Source organism: Schistocerca nitens, chromosome 1, assembly GCF_023898315.1.
Source record: "Schistocerca nitens isolate TAMUIC-IGC-003100 chromosome 1, iqSchNite1.1, whole genome shotgun sequence".
Classification (NCBI taxonomy): domain Eukaryota; kingdom Metazoa; phylum Arthropoda; class Insecta; order Orthoptera; family Acrididae; genus Schistocerca; species Schistocerca nitens.
The window spans coordinates 204,843,669-204,863,472 of NC_064614.1; the positions used below are offsets into that span (position 1 = coordinate 204,843,669).

Here is a 19,804-nt window from a genome sequence, read left to right on the forward strand (position 1 = left end):
ATTTGCTCACGGAGACGTGTTCTCTGCATTTTTAGCTGTCATGCTAAGATGGCTAACTGCATTTGTTAAAACAGTTGCGTGCACAGTGTCAGTGTGTTCTTCAGGATAGAAAAAAAGCTAGCTGGATTTCCTTTACTAGTTCTTTCAACAGTTCCATTCCCTCTTTTGTTGTGTGGGCCAACCTCTGATAGCTCTCTGGGACCCAATTTTTGGCCAGACAGTAGCAAATGATGTTGTGAACCTTATTGCTATCTCCACACCTTGGGCCACAATTATGCAGAGATTTCGAGCTCCACCCACTATCACCCTGCTGTCCTCAATTGGAAAAAAGTGAAGGCGGCTTGGGCATTACCCTTCTCTCCTCAGAATCAAGAGTGCTACAGTGCCACCTTTACTATGAGGGAGCTGGATCGTGCTCTCACTTCATCCTGATCATCTGCCCCATAGCTAGACGAAGTCAACATTCAGGTGTTCTTGCAGACCAGCACTTTCTCCTTCATATGTACAATCACATTTGGGCAGAGGTTACATTGCCCAGACACTGGTGTGAAGTCGCTGTCATTCCCACATCTAAGCCCAGTAAGGACAAAACCTTCCTTCTAGATATCGCCCAATTTCTTTCATCAGTTGTGTTTGCAAGGTGATGGTACATGATTCGCGCCCGGCTGGTTCCCCCCTGCGGGTTCGGGGGTAAGAATAGGCCCGCAGTATTCCTGCCTGTCGTAAGAGGCGACTAAAAGGAGTCTCAACTTTTTTGGCCTTTAATGTGATGCTCCCCATTGGGGTTTGACCTCCATTTTTCCAAATTCAACAGAAGTACGAGCCTTTTGGGGAAGGACACCTTATGTGGTGCACCATGAGTCCTCTGTGCCCTAAGACCTGGGCACACGTTATCGTCTTGGTGTTGTAACTGCACTCTCCATCCCTCATTTTGGGCATACACACCTGATGGATTGTGTCAGTTACGCCCTTAGTGCGTCACCATCTGCACCCACGATCACTATGGACTTCCAATGGCACCCGAAATCCAGCACGGTAGCCAGCCTGTTGTGGTGGGGTTGTCATGTACCCTCTAGGTTGTAGCCCCGTAGCCCCCTGACAACACAGGGATTGTACTGCCGATGCCTGCGCTGACACCTCCCCACGTAAGCCAAGGAGTAGATGCCCGTCTGTCTGGGGTATCAGGACTCCCAGCAACGGCCATCCTGCCAGGTGGCCTTTGCTGTGACTGGGTGGCGCCCATGGGGAGAGCCTCTGGTCGGAGTGGGTGGCATCGGGGCGGATATCCCGCAATGAAGCGGGTAAAGTCTCAATCCGGTGGTCGCACGACCACCAACATCTCTAAGCGCGGTAAAGTCAACTTTAACGCTTTGGCATATGACCCCAAATCGTTCCCTTCCCTAGCCACGCCCTGGGAGGGACGCAGGGCTGCGGACAGACAGGAGCCATATTCACCGCGATACCTTGTGTGCAGCAGAACTGATGGGGATTCATTTTTGGGGACGAAGCCTCTGTTCTTTGTGACCCATCTTGAAGATAAGTTCGGGGAAGTGGCATCTCTTTCCAAAATGCGGAGCGGGGCCATTTTGATACAAGCAGCTTCCTCTGCACAGTCAAGGGCGTTACTCGCCTGTGAGAAGCTTGGTGACATACCCGTTACCGTCACTCCGCATAAGTCACTAAATTTGGTCCAGGGGATTATCTTCCATAAAGATCTTCTGCTACAGTCTGATGACGAGCTACGGGAGAACTTGGCACGACGAGGTGTACACTTCGTCGTGTCTTTAGGGGACCCAAGGATAATAGGATCGCTACCGGTGCTTTCATCCTGGCCTTTGAGGGAGACTGCTCGCCTGAGAAGGTCAAGGTCATGATCTACCGGTGCGATGTCAAGCCCTATGTCCCGCCCCCTATGCGATGCTTCCGGTGCTGGAAATTCGGACACATGTCCTCCAGATGCACTGCCAGCCCCACGTGTCGAGATTGTGGACGACCTTCTCATCCCAATGCTCCGTGTGCTCCGCCTCCCACCTTCGTTAACTGTGGGAGCATCATTCTCCCTGCTCGCCAGACTGTGCAGTCTACCAACGAGAGCGGAAGATACAAGAAATTAAGACCCTGGACCGTTTACCTTACCAAGAGGGGAGGAAGAAATTAGAACGGCTCAACCCCACACCTATGTTGAGGAGTTATGCTGCTGTAACACTGCTGCCACCAGTTCCTGCAAAGATTCCTCTCACAGTTGGCCCACCGAACAGTCACGTTACGCCTGCCCCACCACAGGTGGGGGCCACTCTCTCTTCCACTGCTCCTAAAACACCCAGTTTGGGAGCAGTGCGCCCCGAACAACTGGGGCCGACAGCCCTATCCGGCTTCTCAGCCGGAGGGGCGACAGCCCTCTCCGGCTTCTCAGCCGAGGACGCACGTGCCTCCTCCGGCCTCACTTGTTCGGAAGGGATCCCTTGGGGGAGTCCCTTCCAAGGACTTCCCCAGTGTCTCACAAGACACTAGCCAGTGGCTGAAGAAGCCACCAGCTGCTGGTCGAAGGGCTTCACGCTCTTCGTCTGTTCCTGATAATGCGTCAGGAAAGCCCTCCCAGCATTTAAACCCTCCTCCAAAAGACAAGAGAGAGAAGAGGAAGCTCTCTAAGAAGCCTAAGGACCCAGTGGTTCCCGCGCCACCGCTTCCTGTCAGCTCAGCCTCTGAGGATGAGGTCGAGCTCTTTGCATCCCTTGATGACCTGGATCTCGCTGTCTCCTCAGAAACGATGGCCGTAGCGACGTCCGTCACTCAGTCGGTGGCAGCATGTGACCCTGCAAAGTAATTTGCCTTTTCAGTGCCTGAATGCCCCTACAGGACACCCTTTGTACAATCCTCCAGTGGAATTGTGGCGGTTATTTTAGCCATCTACCTGAGCTACGTCAGCTTCTAAGCATGACACCTGCTTTATGCATTGCCCTCCAGGAAACCTGGTTCCCGGCAATGCGGACCCCTGTCCTCCATGGATACAGGGGTTATTACTGCAACCGTAGCACATACAATAGTGTGTCAGATGGAGCCTGCGTGTATGTCCGTACCTCTGTATATAGTGCTCCTGTGCCCCTTCAAACATCATTGGAAGCTGTGGCTGTCCGCGTAAGGACTACCCAGGACATAACCGTCTGCAGTGTCTATCTCCCTCCAGGTGGTACAGTCTCCCTGACCGAATTGGCTGCACTTGTCACCCAACTTCCCACGCCTTTTCTTCTCCTTGGGGATTTTAACGCCCACAATCCCCTGTGGGGTGGAACGAAGGTTACTGGCCGAGGCAGAGAGGTCAAGAATCTCATCTCCCAACTCGACCTCTGCCTCTTAAACACTGGCGCCTCCACACATTTCAGTGTGGCGCATGGCACGTTCTCGGCCATAGATCTGTCGTTGTGCAGCCCAGGGCTTGTACCATCGGTCCACTGGAGAGTCCATGACAACTTGTGTGGTAGTGACCATTTTCCCATCTTCCTTTCACTACCCCAGCGTCGATCCCATGAACGCCTGCCTAGATGGGCATTTAGCAAGGCAAACTGGGAAACGTTCTCCTCTGCTGCCACTGTTGAATCTCTCCCCCACGGTACCATCGATGTGGCCGTCGAGACACTGACTGCAGCGATTGTTTCCGCTGCAGAACGTACCATTCCTCGTTCGTTAGGGTGCCCCCGGCGAAAGTCAGTGCCTTGGTGGTCTCCGGAGGTCGCTGAAGCCATTAAAGAACGTCGGCGGGCTCTTCAGCGACATAAGCGGCACCCGTCTTTGGAGAACCTCATTGTCTTCAAACGTCTCCGTGCTCAGGCACTGCGGCTCAAGAGGCGGAAACAGGAGTGCTGGGAGAGGTACGTTTCCACCATTGGTTCCCGTACTTCACCCTCCCAGGTGTGGATGAAGATTCGGCGCATCTTTGGATTGCAGCACTCTACAGGTGTCACAGGGCTTACCATCAATGGGGCGCTATCCACCGATGCCGATGCAATCGCCGAGCATTTCGCACAGCACTATGTTCGGGCCTCTGCATCGTGGAATTACCCGCCCGCGTTTCGCTTGCTAAAACGCCAGGAGGAATGCAAACGGCTTTCTTTTGCTTCTCGCCACCCTGAGGTGTATAACACCCCATTTAGTTTGTGGGAACTCCAAAGTGCCCTGGCACAGTGCCCTGATACAGCCTCTGGGCCAGATGGCATCCACAATCAGATGCTCAAGCACCTGTCCCCGGACTGTCAGCAGTGTGTTCTTGCCATCTTCAACCGCATATGGGGCGATGGTGTCTTTCCGTCGCAGTGGCGAGAGAGTACCATCGTTCCGGTGCTGAAGCCTGGTAAGGACCCACTTAATGTGGATAGCTATCGGCCCATCAGTTTGACAAACACTCTGTGCAAGCTACTGGAATGCATGGTGAGTCGACGGCTGTGTTGGCTGCTCGAGTCTCGGGGTCTTCTGGCTCCGTGCCAGAGCGGTTTCCGTCAGGGCCGTTCCACTACCGATACTTTGGTCTTCCTTGAGTCTGCAATCTGCACTGCTTTTTCCAAGCGCCAACACCTCGTCTCCGTCTTTTTCGATCTCTCCAGAGCATATGACACGATGTGGCGGCCCCATATTCTCGCCACGTTGCGTGGGTGGGGTTTCTGGGGCTCTCTCCCCATTTTTATTCAGAATTTTTTATCTGTTCGGACATTCCGCGTTTTAATTGGCACATCCCATAGTTCACTTCATATCCAGGAGAACGGCGTTCCACAGGGCTCTGTCTTGAGCGTGCCCCTTTTCCTTGTGGCCATTAATGGCCTTGCAGCAGCAGTAGGGTCGTCTGTCTCACCCACGTTATATGCTGACGATTTCTGCATCTTTTTCAGCTCCTCCACCACTGGTGTTGCAGAACGTCGGTTGCAGGGAGCCATACGCAAGGCGCAGGCGTGGGCCCTAGCCCATGGCTTTCAATTTTCTCCTGCGAAGACTTGTGTTACGCACTTTTGTCGGCGTCGAACTGCCCATCCCCACCCTGAGCTCTATCTTCAGGATGCTATGCTCAGGGTTGTTGACACTTACCGTTTTCTGGGATTGCTGTTCGATGCCCAGCTTACTTGGCTTCCACATATTTGTCAGCTCAAGCGTCAGTGCTGGCAGCGTCTGAATGCCCTCCGCTGCCTAAGCAACACAACTTGGGGTGCAGATCGTCACACGCTGCTGCAGCTCTACAAAGCCCTTGTGCTGTCCCAACTGGATTATGGGAGTGTGGCATATGGCTCAGCGTCGCCCTCAGCGTTGCAACTGCTGGACCCCGTTAACCACTGTGGGGTTCGACAGGTGACAGGAGCATTCCGCACCAGTCCTGTTCATAGCCTCCTTGCTGAGGCTGGGGTTCCTCCACTTCGTATTCGGCGTCAACAACTGTTAGCCAACTATGCTGCCCACGTCCGTTGTTCACCCCGTCACCCTAACTATCGTCTCCTTTTCGAAAATGTGGCAGTCCATATCCCACACCGGCGGCCACGATCAGGCCATACAATTGGGATCCGTGTTTGGTCGCTCCTTAATGAACTAGAGTGTTAGCCTCTTCCATCTGCTTTCCAGGTCGGCCCACATACACCATCTTGGTGTATTCGTCGGCCGCAGCTTCGGCTGGAACTTTCCCGATGGCCAAAAGATTCAGTTCCTCCTGCAGTCTTGCGCCGCCAATTCCTTGCTCTCCTAAGCGCATACCATGCCTCGGAGGTTATCTATACCGATGGCTCGATGGTTGATGGCCGTGTGGGATACGCTTATGCTCATGCGGACTTATGTCGACCAGCACTCCTTGCCGGAAGGCTGTAGTGTTTATACCGCAGAACTGACAGCCATTTTTCGTGCCCTTGAGCATATTCGTACCAGCACTGGAGAGTCCTCCATCATTTGCAGTGACTTGCTCAGTAGTCTGCAGGCTCTTGACCAGTGCTACCCACGCCATCCCATTGTTGGTGCCATCCAGGGGTCCATTCACGCTCTTGAACAGCGTGGTCGTTCGGTGGTGTTCATATGGACCCCGGGACACGTTGGGATAGCGGGAAACGAACTCGCCGACAAGTTAGCCAAAGAAGCTACCCGCAAACTGCCGTTGGAGATTGGCCTCCCGGTAACTGATCTCCGAACGTTTTTGCACTGTCGGGTCTTTGGGATGTGGGGAGACGAATGGCGCACTCTGTCTGCACCCAACAAGCTGCGGCAGGTAAAGGCGACCACGACTGTGTGGGGTTCCTCCATGCGGGCCTCTCGCAGGGATTCTGTTGTTCTGTGTAGGCTCCGCATTGGTCACTCTTGGCTGACGCATGGTCATCTGCTGCGTCGAGAGGACCCCCCCTCATTGTCGCTGTGGTGCGAACATGACGGTGGCCCATATATTGTTGGAATGTCCTCTTTTAACCGCTCTCAGGCGTGATTTTAATCTCCTGGGTGATTTTATCCTCTCTTTTAGGTGACAATCTCTCTATGGCAGATCGGGTTTTAAGTTTTATTCGCGCAAGCAGCTTTTATAGGTCCATTTAAATTTTTTTAACATCACCCTCTTTTGAGCTGTATCTTTTAATTAGTTTTGTGTTGTAATTCGACTCCACCTTAAACTTTTAGGCTGGAGGTTTTAACGTGTTGCAGAGTGGCTGGCTCATCCTATTATTTTCGTGATCAGCCAGCCACAGTCCTATGCTGTGCAGTTTTAATTCCTTCTGCCTTTGTTCTCTATGTTGTTTTTGTTGCTGTGCTCTGTTTTCCGTGTTGTCTTACAATGGACCATGGGGCTTTTCTTCCCCCGGAATTTTTCTTTTAGTGCTTCGCCTGACTGGTGGATAGTTTCACTGTGCTCTGTGTTTTTATTTTTTATGAAACAAGGGACCGATGACCTTTGTAGTTTGGTCCCTTTAATCTTTAACCCAACCAACCAACCCACCCGGCTGGTTTGGTGGCTTGAGTCTTGCAATTTACTAACCACTGCATCGTGTGGATTTCGAGCTCGCCGTTCTACAGTTGACCATCTCTTCACTTTGTCAACTTGTGTCACGAATGCTTTTCTGCAGAAATAACAGACTGTGTCTGTGTTCTTTGATTTAAAGAAATTGTATGACACTTGCTGAAGGAGTGCTATTCTTCGTACTATCTACATGTGGGGCTTCTGTGGCCGCATGACGTGTTTCCTTCAGGAATTTTTAAAAGACAAAGTTTTTCAAGGTATGTGTGGGTTCTACCTTGTTGGACACCTTTATCCAGGAAAACGGTGTGCCTCAGGGTTCTGTCCTGAGCCTCATCCTCTTTGCTATTGCCATTAACCCTGTTATGGCCAGTCTCCCTCTGGGTATATCTGGCTCCCTTTTCGTTGATGATTTTGTGATCTATTGCAGTTCTCCACAGACTTGACTCCTTGAACGGTGTCTTCAGCGGTGTCTTGATCGTCTTCAATAAAGAGTGGAAAAGTGAAAGCCAATGTCGATACTCCACGAGTGATCTTCCCTCGTGTCTTATTTGGCTCCACCGTACATGGTCCCTCAGTGTCGTACATGTCCTCAACGGTATTTCTTGGGGAGCACATTGGACTACTCTCCTCCGTTTGTACCAGTTCCTGGTCCATTTGAAACTGCACTATGGGTATTTCATTAATGCATCTGTACATCCGTTCCTCTTACACCATCTCAATACTATCCACCATCGTGGCATCCCATTGGCCACTGGCGCCTTTTTATACTAACACAGTTGAGAATCTGTAGCAGAAGCTGCCAAACTGCTGCTGTCATAGCGCTGTGACTTTCTCCTCAACAAAGAAGCATGCCGTATGTTTATGCTGTATGTTTATGTTTGCCATGACTGGCCACCCATCCCGTGCCTCTTTCTTTGAAGACTGCTTTGATCGCTAGTATGGGGTGCGTACCTCTTCCGTTACCTTCAGGAATTTGCTTTTAGCTCTTGCTCCGGCAGCTTAATTTCACACTACTGGCCACTTTCATGATGTGTGTGAACCCTTCGCAACCTTGCCTTCGTGTGGGGGGGCCTCTGTTCACATTGGCTTTCATTCGATTCCTAAGGACACCACTCCAGACTTTCTCTAATGCTGTAAGTTTCTCGACTTCCGCACCGAACTTCACTGTAGTACCTTTGTTTACACTGATGGGTCTTGGACTGACCATGGTGTCGGGTGTGCTTTTGTCATTGGCACTGACCATTTTTGGTATCGGCTTCCAAAACACTGCACAGTATTTACCGTAGAGTTCTTTGCCCTGTATCAGGCCATGCAGTACATCAGACACACAGGCTTCTTAATTGCGTCATCTGCTCCGGCTCTCTGTGCCCTGCAGAGACTCTGTTTGCTGTACATCACCCATCCCTTAGTGCAATGTTCCAAGAAAGCTGTCACTTGCTCACTCTTAATGGAGACACTGTAATGTTTATGTGGGTTCCTGGTCACGTAAGTGTGACAGAAATGAGGCTGCTGCCAAGGTTTTACTCCTCGTACCTCAGCCCACTAGTTAAATTCCCTCTGATTATATGTGTCACCGTCTCAGCAGGTGGTGTCACTTTGGCATCACCACTGGTCCCCCCCCCCTCCCCCTCATGGAAACAAGCTCCGGTAAATTAAGCCTCTCCAGGCTTCTTGGACGACCTCTCAGCCCTCTGGCCATGAGGAGATCATTCTAGCTAGGTTGCTTATTGGACACTGTCTTTTAGCCATTGCCATTTGTTAAGTGGTGCTTCCCCACCATTTTGTACTCATTTCCCTCTGCCTTTGATGGTTTGCCATTTCCTAATGGAATGCCCTTTTTTTAACCACTTACGTTCTCATTTTTGTTTGCCTTCTGAGTTGTCGGCCGTTTTAGTGAACAAGACGCGAGGTCAACCGCGTTTTACTTTATATTCATCGCTGCGATAATGTGAAGCACATTTTATCTTTAGTTCAGGACCGTTTCTCTATAGAATATTTTATGTACTTTTCTCAAAGTCCCTGTTTTTATCTCTTTCCTTCCGTTGATTGGGCTGAACGTGTAGTCATTTGTAACTCCTTTTTCTGTCTTTGTTTTCTATGGTTCTGACATGGGCGCACAAAGGCCCCCTGTTTGTTTTGTGCCTTAAAACAAAACTGCTGGATGCAGAGTCTCTGTTACATAGATTGCTATATTCTGTAGTCAAGAGTGTTTGGAGTAATAAATAAATAAATAAATAAACAAATGGCTACTCAAGACAATAGGGAAACTTTGTTGCACAATATTACGCGCCAGAATGGGTGCAAAAATGGCATGATGTAATAGATAGGTAATTGTAAAATTGTTGGTTGGAGTATCATTAGCAGCAATTTTTTATGAAAAAAAAGTTTTTGTTTTTAATTACTAATTACATGAAAAAGTTAATTACACCAATAATACTGTCCTATCTCTAAAACCAAGCTGCTGAATGAATGTCTGTGACAGCTGGTGGCTTTGTTACCAACAGCACTACACTGCTGCTTGTTACACCGCGTCCCTCACCCATCAGTAAACCGTGTGCAACAGTGAATTGTAAGAGTGGCATGTGGGACTGTCACCATGGCAACATTTATGAATTCCAGATCTTGGATTGGCACTAGTCACCTCCACAGTGCCCTTCGTGTGTGAGAAGTGTCTTGCATACTACTAGTGGCCTGACTATAGAAATAAGAAAGTGTTTTATTTTCTGTTTGCTGTTTCAGATTTTTGTACCAAATTTATTTTTAGCTATAGTGAATACTTTCACTACGTGTTGATTACGTATAAATGTATCATTCTCTTAAAAACATACAGGTGTGAGCCAGTAATTCCTAGCAGCTATCTTTTACACATTACACCAATAGAAATTCTTCTGTGTTAGAGAAGATTTTGCCGAGGAGAATCTTTTTCAGTTTGTTTTCAGATGTTACTTTTCTGTTGGTCAAGCATTTATATCACTGGGTAAGGGATAAAAATTTTAGTTGCACCATTATTTGTGGCATTATTTTTGTCGTAAATACAACCTTAGTTTGGAGCGATGAATGTCATTTTTTTTTCATGTGGTACTTTACAACAAACTTCCTGAGGAAATAAATGTACCGTGAAGCAGTAGCCAAATACAACAATGGGAAATCCAGGTTGGTATGTGACAATGTTGAAAACAATAGTTGCTATTCACCATAAATGACACACACACACACACACACACACACACACACACAGTCTCTGGCTGCTGAGGCACAATATCATTGGTGTAGTACCGGTAGATGTACAGAATTGAATATGTTGTCTTTTTTTAAATTGAAAGTGAGACCATTCATAGAAAATGGTACTTTTAAGAACGTTATTTACAGTTCCTGCTGTTGCCGTAGTATGAGTGATGACAATAATGGTGTCACCTGTAAAAAGAACTAACTCCACTTTTATAATAAATGGACAACCATTTAAATACAGGGTGTCCTAGGAGGAAATGTCAGTATTCAGGGATATGATAGGAATGCTCTTTTGAAGCAAAAAACTTCATATTAACGTATCCCCTATTCTGAATGGTTTCCAAGATAGAAAATGTTTAAAGTACATTTGTTTTGGGGCTGCTGGCGACCATTACATTTAAGTTTATTGGGTTTGATGAAGTCTGAGGGGTACAAATGAAAGATAAACATGCAATATGAACTTCTTGCTTGCATCATTAATGCTGCTGGCCTCATTAGTGAATGTGCAAAGGACTCGGCCAAGCAAAACATGTCCACTGAAGTTGAGGTGGGGTATTCAGACATTCATTGTGAACTGAGCAAGAGCTGTAATGTGATGTGTACAATAATGCTTAGAAGTGAATGTGTGTTAAAAATATGTATGATACTTTTTAAAACACATGTTGTAATGTTTACTTACTGCCATACATTTGTAAACCTGACTAGTATTGAATGATACAGAAAATAAATAACAATGTGCATAAAATGTGTTTTCTCAGAAACTGTTTGAAATAAGGGACATGTCCCTATGAAGTTTTTTGCTTCAAATGATTATTCCTGTCATATCCCGTTCCTTCAGGGACATTCTGTTTGAGGAACAAGATTTCTGTAGTCTGTGACTACTGCAGGATCTACAGTTCTTGGCAACAGTTGTTTTCTTACTTTGTGCTTCATCAGAGAACACATTACCAATTAGGATCCTGTTGTCTTTATCCATCTGTGTTGGAAAGTTAATTACTGAGATAGAATCGTAGGATCGGAATTAGGTTTCCAGATTTGTTTTCCTGTCAGAAACCTTCAGGAAAACTAAATCTTCATAGACTATTAACTGTTTGCTGTCTGATAGCAAAGTAAGGAGTCTAAATTCATCATAAATGATTCAAAAATTTCACAGTGGGGATCTGTATACAGTTACAATTAAAAGTGAACTATTTTTCAGTATTAATTCACAAGCGCATACTTCTGTGTGCTGATCACTATGAAATATACTGGTCTTAATAATTTTTGAACACATTTTCTGTCTCAAAGAACTTCTTTTTATTAAAACATTATAATACAATATTGGTTAATTAACATTTCCATTTATTAATAAATATGAAATTGAAATAAAAGTAAAGCTATGTTACCATTGCGATTCAAACAAATGCCTTCATATTACTAGGCACTGCACACTCAACTATGGCAACTATGTTAAGTAGTTGGCAATGTTTTGTTGTTAATAGCATTAGGAAATCAAAATATCAAAGGTGTTTTTTTAGTATTGTTCTACTGCTTTGTGATACTGATATCCGGGCACTGTCCTTCAGATCTTATTTACGTGAAGGAAATCGAAGAGGGCCTGACTGTTATGACCCTTTGTTAGTCTCTATCAACTGATCTTCAAGGTGTGTGTAAAATTAGTTTGTGGTGCTTCACTGTAGTTATTCAGTAAAATAACCCTCATATTGTTTAGAACTCGCCCCATCTTTTCATATTGACAGATACTATCATGCTCTCATTGACCTTAGAAAATTGAGCTCTCCCACTTTGCTTTATCATTTGATCTTGTGTTGTGTTTAACATTAAACTACCTGTAATTACAGGTAATTATCAAAAATAAATTTTTCAACCTGAAATAAATCTGTAACTGTGATAGTAATCATCATGTACATTGCTTACAAAGAATTTGTTTCAAGGCTCCCAGGAAAAAAATTTTATTGGAAAGAGTTACCAATTCCAAAATATGCATGTACTTTAATCCAAATCAGTAGTAAAACAAGACATTAATAATAAAATGCATATTGTAGATGCTAGTTCACAATTTGTGCAGATATGACACATTTAACCTCTTTTAAATCATATGTTTAGCAAAATAGTTGTAGCATTTGACCCATAATATGTTTGTAAACAAACAGGAGATACTTGAGGTCAGGAAAAGGAAACAGTGGGAGTGTCACTATTTTGAATCCATGCTGGATATTTCGAACTCCAAGACCATTAATGATTGTTAGTGAGTAATGCAACCAGCCATAAATACTTTGACTCTGAAATAAAAGCATTGAAAAACTAATTGTGGCTGCTTGCGTTACTCACCAACTATTTTGAGTTAGTTGTTATTGTGCTTACATTGCAAATCTGTTTCCTTCTTTGTTTCCTGACTATATACATAGCATCACACTTGAGCACTATCTTATTCTTACAGTAATTATCAAATACTTATGTTGGGTTGGAATTAAACAGCTGATTATAGTACTTCTCCCACTCACTCTGCTGTTTCCCCCCCCCCCCCCCCAATTTCTGCCCACAATTTTATTCTTAGCTTGTAACTTCTCTTTACAACTTAAATTCCTACACATAGTTCATTGCTGCCATCCTAACAGTTTCCATGGGGGTGTGGTGAACAGAGGAAGCAAGCTCTGTTTACTGAAACCCAAGTTATTGACAACTGCAGGAAGAGAAGTGGGGGTGTGAACATAGCAGGCCACATTTTCCTCACACAGTTTTCACACTACATATGTGCTTTTGGACTTGGCATAGCATGACATGATAATCACTCCATAATGGTTATGGTACATACTAGTGCTGCATTGTAAGATCACTAATGTTGGCAGCAGCCAGACACAAAATACTTGTGACCCGGAGTTAACCAGCTTCAACTGATCCAGAAATGGGGAACTCTCATTTAGAACATTGTGAATAAACTACACTATTGTCGCTCCCTTCTCACGTACCTATGTGTATCTTGCTTACTTTCACTGTGCTTCCTACTGGCTCAACCTTCATGCATTCTCTCTAGCCCTGTCCCCTTCTGCTTGTATTTCCTCTATCTTTATCATATACTTGTTCTCCAGCTTTCCTAACATCATTCTTCTGTCTTCAGGCATATGTGCTCATACTGGCACAAACTGACAAACAAAGGATAAACAGGGAGCGTATGAATAATAATGTTTTTTTTTTCTTTTTTAGGTGAAGAAAGTTTCGACCCCAGTGCAGTTGGAGAGGCAGCCGAAGTAGTGCAGGACCGTGTGTGTGATGATGAACTTATACTTATCAAAGGGTAGGAATTTTCACCTCTGGTAATCATTATGTTAACAGTAAAGAATGAATTAGTTATAATTGAAAATTTGTTCTCATACAATCCAAAGTGGTTGTCTAACACGAACCTAATAACATTATAAGTGATACTAATAATTTTTGTTTCAAAATACACACACATACTTAAATAGTTGGACATTTTTTGGATTTATTGTATATCATATCCTAAATGTTGTTGGAATGGTGCTTTATGTTCATGGTATATAATATTGAGTGAACTCAACTGTTTTAATGATTAATAGTCCTTTCCACTCTTCAAACAGTTAGACATATAGGGTGGTTATAATTAAACTGTCGCTGCATGAGAGGACCCGCATGAAAAAAAAAGTGATCACAGAACACTGAAACTTTGTGGAAACATTTGTAAGGACACACGGATGAGAAATAACTAATAAACCATCGAAAGAAACCCGTTTTAATTTGCACCTGATAGGGTAACATTATTAACTGCATACCATGTTTACATTCCAGGTTACAAACGTTGCTCAATGTGATGACCATCTGCATCCATGACAGCCTAGAAGTTTGTGCAGATGACATTTCGCAATTTTTTGCAGCACTTTTTGAACTGAGGACCATGAAATATTCAGCTGTCCTGATGTAGCTCGTACAATGCTGGAAGATCACAAATAGTCCAGCATTCTCAGCCATTGCCGCAGTCATAATTTGTGGCACAATTGAGTGTTGGCCTCTCCCAGGCGCCATTCCGAAATTGTCAGTTAATTCAAACTTCCTAATCATGTTCTTCAATCCTGGTATGGAAGGAGGACCACTCCATAATCCTTGAATGCATCAGTGGTTGTGAAGAGCAGAAGCACTATTGCTGTTAGTTTGATAAAACAGCTCTACGATTAAAGCCCTGCTCACCTTGTCCAGACCAGTGTCGACTGGCTGAAGCTGTAATGCACACTGATGATTGTGTTTCAACCCTATATTGCTGTACCAGTACTGGTGCCTGTCGGCAGGTCATGCCAATAATGCTTCTAACAATGAGAACCTGCAGTGTGCAATCTGTACATCATTCCTTTAAAGTTGGGTACCCATATGGTGAAAATTTTTCCATCTGCAATGCCTCAGGTAGTGAAAGTTTAATTGTAACCACACTGTATTATCATTGACTTGCATCCAGAATGAATGTTTCACTTTGAGGCAGTGTGTGCACTGATTTGAAACATACTGGTAGACTAAAACTGTGTGCCAGACCAGGTTAAAGTCCTGTCCACAGTTTTTCTTCCAGGAAATTTAAGCATGCATCCAAATGAGAAGAATTGAATTTTTTGTACTATGACATTTATTTTGTAGACTGTTGGAATTTGTGTAGATTTACCAATTTCTTTTTTTTCTTTTTCCAGCCCTAAAGCCCGTACAGCAGCATCAGTCATACTGCGTGGGCCCAATGATTTCTACTGTGATGAAATGGAGAGATCGGTACATGATGCTCTGTCTGTTGTGAAACGTGTCCTAGAGAGTAAGAGTGTTGTTGCTGGTGGTGGTGCTGTTGAAGCAGCTCTTTCCATTTATTTGGAAAATTTTGCTACATCCTTAGTAAGTAAAATCAATGCTTTTCTTAAATTAGTGATGTACATTCTCTTTACTTGACAAAGATAATATTGGGATCCAGAGACTGATGCTAATAAGAATTATTTCTCGTTACAGAGTTCCCGTGAGCAGTTAGCAATTGCTGAGTTTGCACGATCTTTATTGGTAATTCCTAAAACACTTGCAGTAAATGCTGCACAAGATGCAACTGATCTTGTAGCAAAATTGAGGGCCTATCACAATTCTAGCCAAACTAAAGTAGATCATGCACATCTTAAGTGGTAAGTCAATGTCTCTTCCTCTCAGGGTCCCACAACCAGTTTCCAAATGTATTTGCTGAGTAACAGCAAAGCAGAATTAAACATGTTAAACTAATTAAAGATCTACCAATTTTTTCATCAGAAAGGGTCAACTCTGTTTAGAACCGAACCAATCCTGTAATAATTATTTATTTAGAGCACTAATAACTGTGTTATTGATTACTGATAAATTTAAATTGTCATTGCATAGTGTATATTTAAAATATTTCTGCTTTCCGATAGGGTTGGTTTGGACTTGTATGAAGGCACTGTACGTGATAACAAGAAGGCTGGTGTTTTGGAACCAGCTATTTCAAAAATAAAGTCACTCAAGTTTGCTACGGAGGCAGCGATTACCATTCTTCGCATTGATGATATGATTCGTCTGGATCCAGAAAGAAAGGACAACAAATCTTACCGAAATGCTTATGAATCTGGAGAGTTAGAAGACTAACTATTTATCATTATTCAGGTTTACTTTTCCTCTGCTTTTTGTGAGTGTAACAAAACTGATACTGAGGCTTTCTGACGTTAACTTGTTAACAATTGGCTAACATATTTAATTAAAAATTTGTAACCATTTCTATGCTGTTGATCAGTTTTGTGTTTGTTGAATTTTTTTTTTTTAACAGACATGCATCATAAATCTAGACTATATGCATTTATTTTTCATCACATTTGTTACACAATTTTGAAATGAATTAAATCAGTTTCACCAAAGAAATTTGTGCTTCATTTATAGTACAAGTATCTCCTATGTGTTAGAGTTAAACCAGAATTTGCTTGTGTTAAAATTTGTATATTTACAGAGAAATCATGAAGAGAATGCAATCCTTTTTGTTCCATTCTGTTAAAATCGTCCAAAATTGTGCTAAACACATTCTCTGAAAATTATTTTCAGCAGTTAGTTCATGAGCCCACACGAATAGTAAATGGTTCTGAAAATACACTTCGCCTCTTAGCAACAAACATCAAAATGGACACAGGGATTAGTGAACACAGGGTTGTAGTAGCGAGACTGAATATTGCAACCCCCAAATCCCACAAAAATAAATGAAAAATACAGCAGAGTCCTGCTAATCCGAACATTCGGTTAATCCGAACACGAAAAATGTTAGTCTAAGTATGGAAAACTGTGTGGTAAACTGCTGTACATACACACTGTTTTAATTTACACAGTAAAGTAAACATGTATTAGATAATTTGGCAAGAAAACGTTAGGTTTAAACATCGCATAACAATGAAAGAAAAGCTGTCAAACTTACTAAAATACAGCAGACATTTTATCCCTACTTTTTAGATGACAAAAATTCAGTCATTGTTTTTGGCATAATGAAGACAGTCTTAAAGACGCATAGTTGCGGCATCGTCTCGTAAGCGTCAAATCCGCAGGTGTAGCAGTGGGCTGTTGCTCCAAGTAATGTAGTGTGAGGTCAAGGGCTTCTGCTGCATCACTGTGGGGCACCAGCTCTCCTATGTTGCTTTAAGGCTCATTGTCACATATGTCACAGCAATCCACTTCTTCCTGGTCTTGAGTCACAGCAGCAACTAAATCAGTGTCGGTAAGGTTCTCCAAACATGCCCCATCCGCTGCTATCCACTCATCTAGGTCTCCTTCACTAGCTTCTTCAAATCTCTCTATTTTCAACTAGGTTGTCCTAAAATTTAAGAAATGGCCTCACTTTTCTCCACGATTTTCTCAGAGTATTTTCGGAAATATTTTGTCATGCCTCAGTGCCTCAGTGGCCCAATAAACATCCTTCACATTGGTCTTTATTTTGTCCACGAAAGGAATTCTATCATCTTGAATCAGCATTCTTAAAAAAGTTTTCTATAAATCAGTTTTAATGTTTGCAGTACGCCTTGGTCCATCGGCTGTAGAAGGGGTGTAACATTGGGTGGCAACAACATTGCCACAATTTCTCCATCAAATAATTCCTCAGTGCTGGGGTGTGATGGTGCGTGACCAATCGAAAAGATTGCATGGGGAGACAAATGATTTTCCTTAGAAAACTGTCAAACAGAGGGAATAAACTGGCCGTGAAACCATTCTTTGAACAGCTTACCATCCATCCATGCATTTTTCCGGTTGCAATAATATATGGGCAGGGACTTCGTGTTTCAGTTTTTAAAAGCTCTGGGCCTATCAGATTTGCCAATCAGCATTAAAGGCACTTTGTGATTATCAGCAACATTGCTGCACACTAATAGTCACATGATCTTTGCATGTTTTAAAACCAGGAGCATGGTCTTCTGCTTTTGATGCCAGGCTTTTTATTGGCAATTCCTTAAAGTTAAGGCCAATCTCATCAGCGTTGTAAATTTGTTGGGCAAAATACTTTCCCTCTCGATCATTTTTTCAAACTCACCCGAGTATTCCTTTGCTGCATCACGGTTAGAAGAAAGCTTCTCTCCAGTAATTGTTAGCTGATTGATTCCATGACATTTTTTAATCTCTCCAACCAACCCGTACTCGCATTAAAAGACTTGATCACCATTCATTAAATTGTTCAGGTAAACAGCTTTCTCCAGAACCAGTGCTCCACTCAAAGGAGTTCACCTTTCTCTTTCCTGCGTAATCCAGAGGAAAAGAGCTTCATCCATTTTATCGTACTGAGACAGTTTCAAAGTCTGGCGAATTTAGTGTTTTTCCCAAAGGCGTTTGCACAGGACTGTTAACGCTTCACTCGGTTCATCTTCCAATCACAAATGATTGCTTTACCAACACCCGATTCCATTGCCGGTTTAGATACATTCTCACCATTGTATATCCGCTTCAAAGCATTAAGTTATTCTTTGAGAGTTAATGTTGTATGTTTCCGTTTACTCATGACGAAAATACGTACACTACTACTCCTGAACGAATACAATAAAACTGTTACATGCGTCAGCGATCAATAACTAATATAACGAGCCAATTGGCAGTGCAGTGACATCTTACACTACAAAGGTCTCAACAATGCACAGGTCTCAACAATGCACAACAAGGACAGAGAGTGAGCCATTGTTCCCACACTTGTTCTCATTTGTTACCATGGTATACCTACTTATCTGCTTGGTATACTTTATTCTAGAAACTCATCACCGTTATTCTGGCTAATCCGAACAAAACAGCTGATAAAAATTCACTTGACATCTTCCTGAGATACACGCTCCACTCCTTCCAAATTAACAATATAAGTGTAGACCGGATATGGCTTCAATCCAAAGTATTGGCAGCTATTGGGAGATTTATACCAAATAAATTAACAAACGACTGAGCTGATCCTCCGTGGTACCCAAAACGGGTCAGAACACTGTTGCAGAAACAACTAAACAACCCAACATGCCAAATTTAAACAGATGCAAAATCCCAAAAGATTGGCTGTCTTTTACAGCCACACCAATATTCATGAAAGGTAGTTGGAATAATCCACTAAATTACAGGCTCATATAATTAATGTCGATATGCTGCAGGATTTTGGAACATATATAGAGTTCGAACTGTATGAATCATCTAGAAGAAAACGGTCTATTGACACACAGTCAACATGGGTTTAGAAAACATCATTCCTGTGAAACACAACTAGCTCTATTCACATGAAGTATTGAGCGCTATTGACAAGGGATTTCAGATCGATTCCGTATTTCTGGATTTCCAAAGGCTTTTGACACAGTACCACATGACTCGTAGTGAAATTGCATGCTTATGGAATATCGTGACTGGATTTGTGATTTCCTGTCCGAGGGGTCACAGTTCGTAGTAATTGACAGAAAGTCACAGTATAAAACAGAAGTGATTTCTGGCATTCCCAACGTTAGTATTATAGGCCCTTTGCTGTTCCTTATTCTATACAAATGATTTGGGAGACAATCTGAGCAGCTGTCTTACATTGTTTGCAGAGGAAATTGGCAATTGACCCTAGGTAATGAAAAGTGAGGTCATCCCCATGAGTGCTAAAAGGAATCCATTAAACTTCGGTTAGATGATAAATCAGTCAAATCTAAGGGCTGTAAATTCAACTAAATACCTAGGAATTACAATTACGAGCAACTTAAATTGGAAGGAACACACGGAAAATGTTGTGGGGAAGGCTAACCAAAGACTGTGTTTTATTAGCAGGGCACTTGGAAAATGTAACAGATCTACTAAGGAGACTGCCTACACTATGCTTCTCCGTACTCTTTTTAGAATACTGCTTTGCCACAGCCATGTCTTTGCAATATCCTTTCTTCCAGGAGTGCTAGTTCTGCAAGGTCTGCAGGAGAGCTTCTGTGATGTTTGGAAGGGAGGAGACGAGGTACTGGTGAAATTAAAGCTCAGATGGTAGAGCACTTGCTCACGAAAAGTGAAGGTCCTGAGTTCGAGTCTCGGTCCGGCGGCACACAGTTTCAACCTGTCAGGAAGTTTCAAATAACTGTTTTATATATGTTTGACAATTTTTTACTCCAGTAACAGACCATG

At 43.6% G+C, this 19,804-nt stretch overlaps 1 protein-coding gene across 1 annotated transcript in view; it reads left to right on the forward strand.

Moving 5' to 3' along the window:
• LOC126245923 (T-complex protein 1 subunit alpha) overlaps positions 1-15,944 on the forward strand; it is a 96,376-nt gene extending 80,432 nt beyond the window's left edge. The window contains exons 10-13 of the mRNA XM_049948356.1: positions 13,394-13,484; positions 14,875-15,067; positions 15,179-15,342; positions 15,604-15,944. Of these exons, the coding sequence (XP_049804313.1) occupies positions 13,394-13,484; positions 14,875-15,067; positions 15,179-15,342; positions 15,604-15,814 (659 nt within the window). The 3' untranslated portion in view covers positions 15,815-15,944. The remainder of the gene's footprint in view (positions 1-13,393; positions 13,485-14,874; positions 15,068-15,178; positions 15,343-15,603) is intronic.
• The last annotated feature ends 3,860 nt before the right edge of the window (positions 15,945-19,804 follow it).